At 44.0% G+C, this 3,452-nt stretch overlaps 1 protein-coding gene across 2 annotated transcripts in view; it reads right to left on the bottom strand.

Annotated features, from left to right (window-relative positions):
- The window catches only part of ZKSCAN1 (zinc finger with KRAB and SCAN domains 1), a 24,735-nt gene that overhangs the window by 2,433 nt on the left and 18,850 nt on the right, over positions 1 to 3,452 (bottom strand). The window contains exon 6 of one of the 2 annotated variants that reach the window (XM_011943857.1): positions 156 to 3,340. In XM_011943857.1, the coding sequence (XP_011799247.1) occupies positions 2,448 to 3,340 (893 nt within the window). In that variant the 3' untranslated portion in view covers positions 156 to 2,447. Of the gene's footprint in view, positions 1 to 19; positions 3,341 to 3,452 lie in introns of both variants that reach the window. The other variant, XM_011943858.1, reaches the window with a different exon arrangement.

The following is a 3,452-nucleotide window of genomic DNA, read 5'->3' as shown; positions in this document are numbered from 1 at the left end:
CCTCACATGACCCGCCTGCCTCAGCCTCCCAAGTAGCTGGGATTACAGGCGTCTGCCACCACGCCCGGCTAATTTTTGTATTTTTAGTAGAGATGGGCTTTCACCACGTTGGCCAGGCTGGTCTCAAAACTCCTGACCTCACATGACCCGCCCACCTCAGCCTCCCAAAGTGCTGGGATTATAGGGGTGAGCCACCGCGCCTGGCCTCAGTTGCTTTCTAGAGGGTGAAAGTCCTTGCTCAAAAGCACTAGCAGTTTTCTACATAACCACTGCTGTAGCTTATTCTTTGAAGAAAATCCTTAAGATATTTTCTGCCTCCATTTTACTATAAAAAGTTACTTAGGTATACTTTTCTGGAGTAACAGGTTTTTCTTCCATTGCATGGGTAGAAATATCCTGGTGACTGGTTGACTTGCAACAACGTTTTCCCAAGTAATGCTGATGAAACTGCCTAGAAGCTATGGGGAAGTTGTGGTTGGTTTAAGTCGTAAAGCCAAGGAGAGGCCAAAGAATGACCACTGTGCAGAGTTTTAGCTCCCACTTCGTTGGTTCCATATAAAACCATTTGGTCTCACGGACTTTAGCTGCTGATCAGTGAATGATTGATGAGTAATAGTTTTAGTATAAATTTCTCAAGGGAAATTCTCAAACTATATATGGTGTTCTCTTGTTATGGGAAGGTCACACTGATAGTCTGGAGGTTTGTTCTCAGTCTATGTTTCTGTTTCCGCAGGGCTGTCCTAGCCTTGGATAGGACCCTTGTCCTATTCGAGTGGTGATGACTACCTACACAGCTCACAATCTCCTGTGTGTGAAACAGTCTCCTGCCATCAGCTTCTAGGTAGCCAGTTGTACCCTGCGCACAGACGATGGGACCAATGAAAGTCTCATAATCTCACCTCAGGCTTTAGTGACAAGAAACAGAAAAGTCACTGTGCACTATGACGGTGACACAACCAGCCACATCTCAGTACACTGCTGAGTTTCTCAGAGCAACAAAGTACATTTAGTAATTGCCAGTAAACAACTAATGCTTTTGCAAAGTTACTGGAAAAGTGTGGGAAAACACACTCCCTACCATGTTCCTTTTTCTGAAAAGCAACAAAAATCACATCTTCTGAACTCCAGTATCTAAGTTACAAATGATTCAGAAAATCCCCAAGTCATCATACTGTTCAGCGGCTAACTGAAAAGAATTCTAAGAGCTTTGCCACAGAAAGATGTAAAAAAAAAGACCATCAGCGTTCATATTTTTCTTCAAGATGATGATGATAAAGTCATTTCTGACATTCCATGGTATTTACTCAATGATCTGTTTAGAAAGTCTATGCAGGTGGCTGACTAGTACCTTTCGTTTATATTTGGAACAAAAATAGCATCAGACCCTAGAGGTTTAACATGCCTTGTGGCTATGAAGGTCCTGTTTAGAAGCTGGGCCAGGCTACCATATTTCAGGAACTCATGATTCACAGACCTTTATCACAGACGTAGAGGTCCTGTAGAAGTCAGTCTGAATGAGTGCCTCTTAGGTGTTCAGCACTCACTATGTCCAGCACTGTGCTGGCAGGGACAGAAATATATCCCTTGACAACTTAATCTTTTTTGGGGGTGGGGGGGTGATTAAAAACTTCATACATGAAACAATGAAGGATTAAAAGGCAGTATACAATCAAGTGCTAACTTGTGGAGAAACGCATTTAGGAGTGTGACAGTGCTTTAGGGATTTCAAGAAGGGAGAGGTGTATTTTGAGTTGTTGTTGCCATTTCAGTCGAACTGATCTCAGGGATGAGGATAGAACCATCTACATTTGTTGCAGTCCTTTGGAACTGTAGACTGGTGCACATACCCTCTCTTTCGGGAAGAGATAGAAATCTTTGGTTTGATACTGATTAGCACAGTCCTAGATTTCTACAGCTTTGGTAGGCTACCAGTGATCATATATATAACATATTGTATATATAACTAGCTTGAGCAGCATGTCCCAATATTGTTTTTGTTTTCACTGTCCTTCTTTAAGAAATAAGCAGGATGTTGGCCAAAGTAGGGCTTGTTTGCAGCAAGTAGCATCCTAACCTCCGTATCACGTTCGTGGAGCCAATCTTGATCTTCGAACTGTTATGTTGTGGTTGCTGAGAGTCCAAGAGTGCCTTAAAGGTATCCCCATTACTGAAAAGCTGGACATTTCACTCTCCATGTGCTTTTATCTTGTGTGGAAATCTCACGTGGATTATCCATAAGCTTTTCCCTGCAGGGGCTGTGTAGAAGGATTACATGCCCAACTACTACATAAAGGCAGAACACTGCTGATGTGACTTGAAGGATCCTTAAGTGTGATTTTTGTTTTTTAATGCGTTGAGGCTGTATTTCTTTTTCCCTCCAAGGGCACACATCTCTGAAATAATTTTAGAAACAAAAGGGGGAAATGGCTCGATGGCAAATTCTTCCTTTACACACAACTTTTCAGGAACGCGCCAAATGCATCAAGGGAGGCTGGGCTGTACTCAGAGGCTCTCTCTCTGGCATGGATTCTGTGATGCAGAGTGAGGGTGGAGCTGCGAGTGAAGGCCTTGCCACACTTAGTGCACTTGTAGGGCTTTTCTCGAGTGTGAATTCTCCGATGCAAAATCAGGTATGAGTTTCGGTTGAAAGCTTTTCCACATTCACTACATTCATAGGGTTTCTCCCCCGTGTGGATTCTCTGATGCTTGGTGAGGTCTGAGCTCTGGCTGAAGGCCTTCCCGCACTCATTACATTCATAAGGTTTCTCTCCAGAGTGGATGCGCTGATGGAGGATGAGATTGGAACTGTGGCTGAAGGCCTTGCCACACTCGTTACATTCATGAGGTTTCTCTCCTGTGTGGATCCTCTGATGCAGGACAAGGTTGGAGTTAAGACTGAAGGCTTTCCCACACTCACTACATTCATAGGGCTTTTCTCCAGTGTGGATGATTTTATGGCGGATAAGGCTTGAACTTCTCGTGAAGCATTTACCACATTCATCGCATCTGTGAGACTTTGTTCCTGTGGGAACTTCTTCAGGGGTGGTGAAGTTGGAGCTCAGACTGAAGCTTCTTCCCAATCCTTTCCCCTTCTCCCTTGGACCTCTCTCTCCTGGGGTGGTTTTTTTGTCCTTTCCTGTAGCTGGCCCTGAATCTCTCTTCTCTTTCCCGGTTTTCTCCTCAGGGATTTTCTGCTGTCTTTCTCCTGTTTTGCCCTCCTGGTCACGTTTCTCTCCAAACTCTTTCTGGAATCTTCCTGCTGTCTCCCCGCGTGATGCCGAATCTTCTGTGGTTTCAGCCTTTGAGGTTGACTCCTCGTTCTCATTCCTGTTTTCACCACCTGACAAAATAAATAGAAAATTCAAATCGTACCTTTTTCTTTTCAATATACAGGTGGATCAAGTGACAATTTCCCGGGAAGCTTCTACACGGCTGCAAAATGACTTTGCAGT

Source organism: Colobus angolensis, unplaced genomic scaffold (genome assembly GCF_000951035.1).
Source record: "Colobus angolensis palliatus isolate OR3802 unplaced genomic scaffold, Cang.pa_1.0 Scaffold222, whole genome shotgun sequence".
NCBI lineage: Eukaryota > Metazoa > Chordata > Mammalia > Primates > Cercopithecidae > Colobus > Colobus angolensis.
This window is presented reverse-complemented; position numbering and strand designations above follow the sequence as displayed.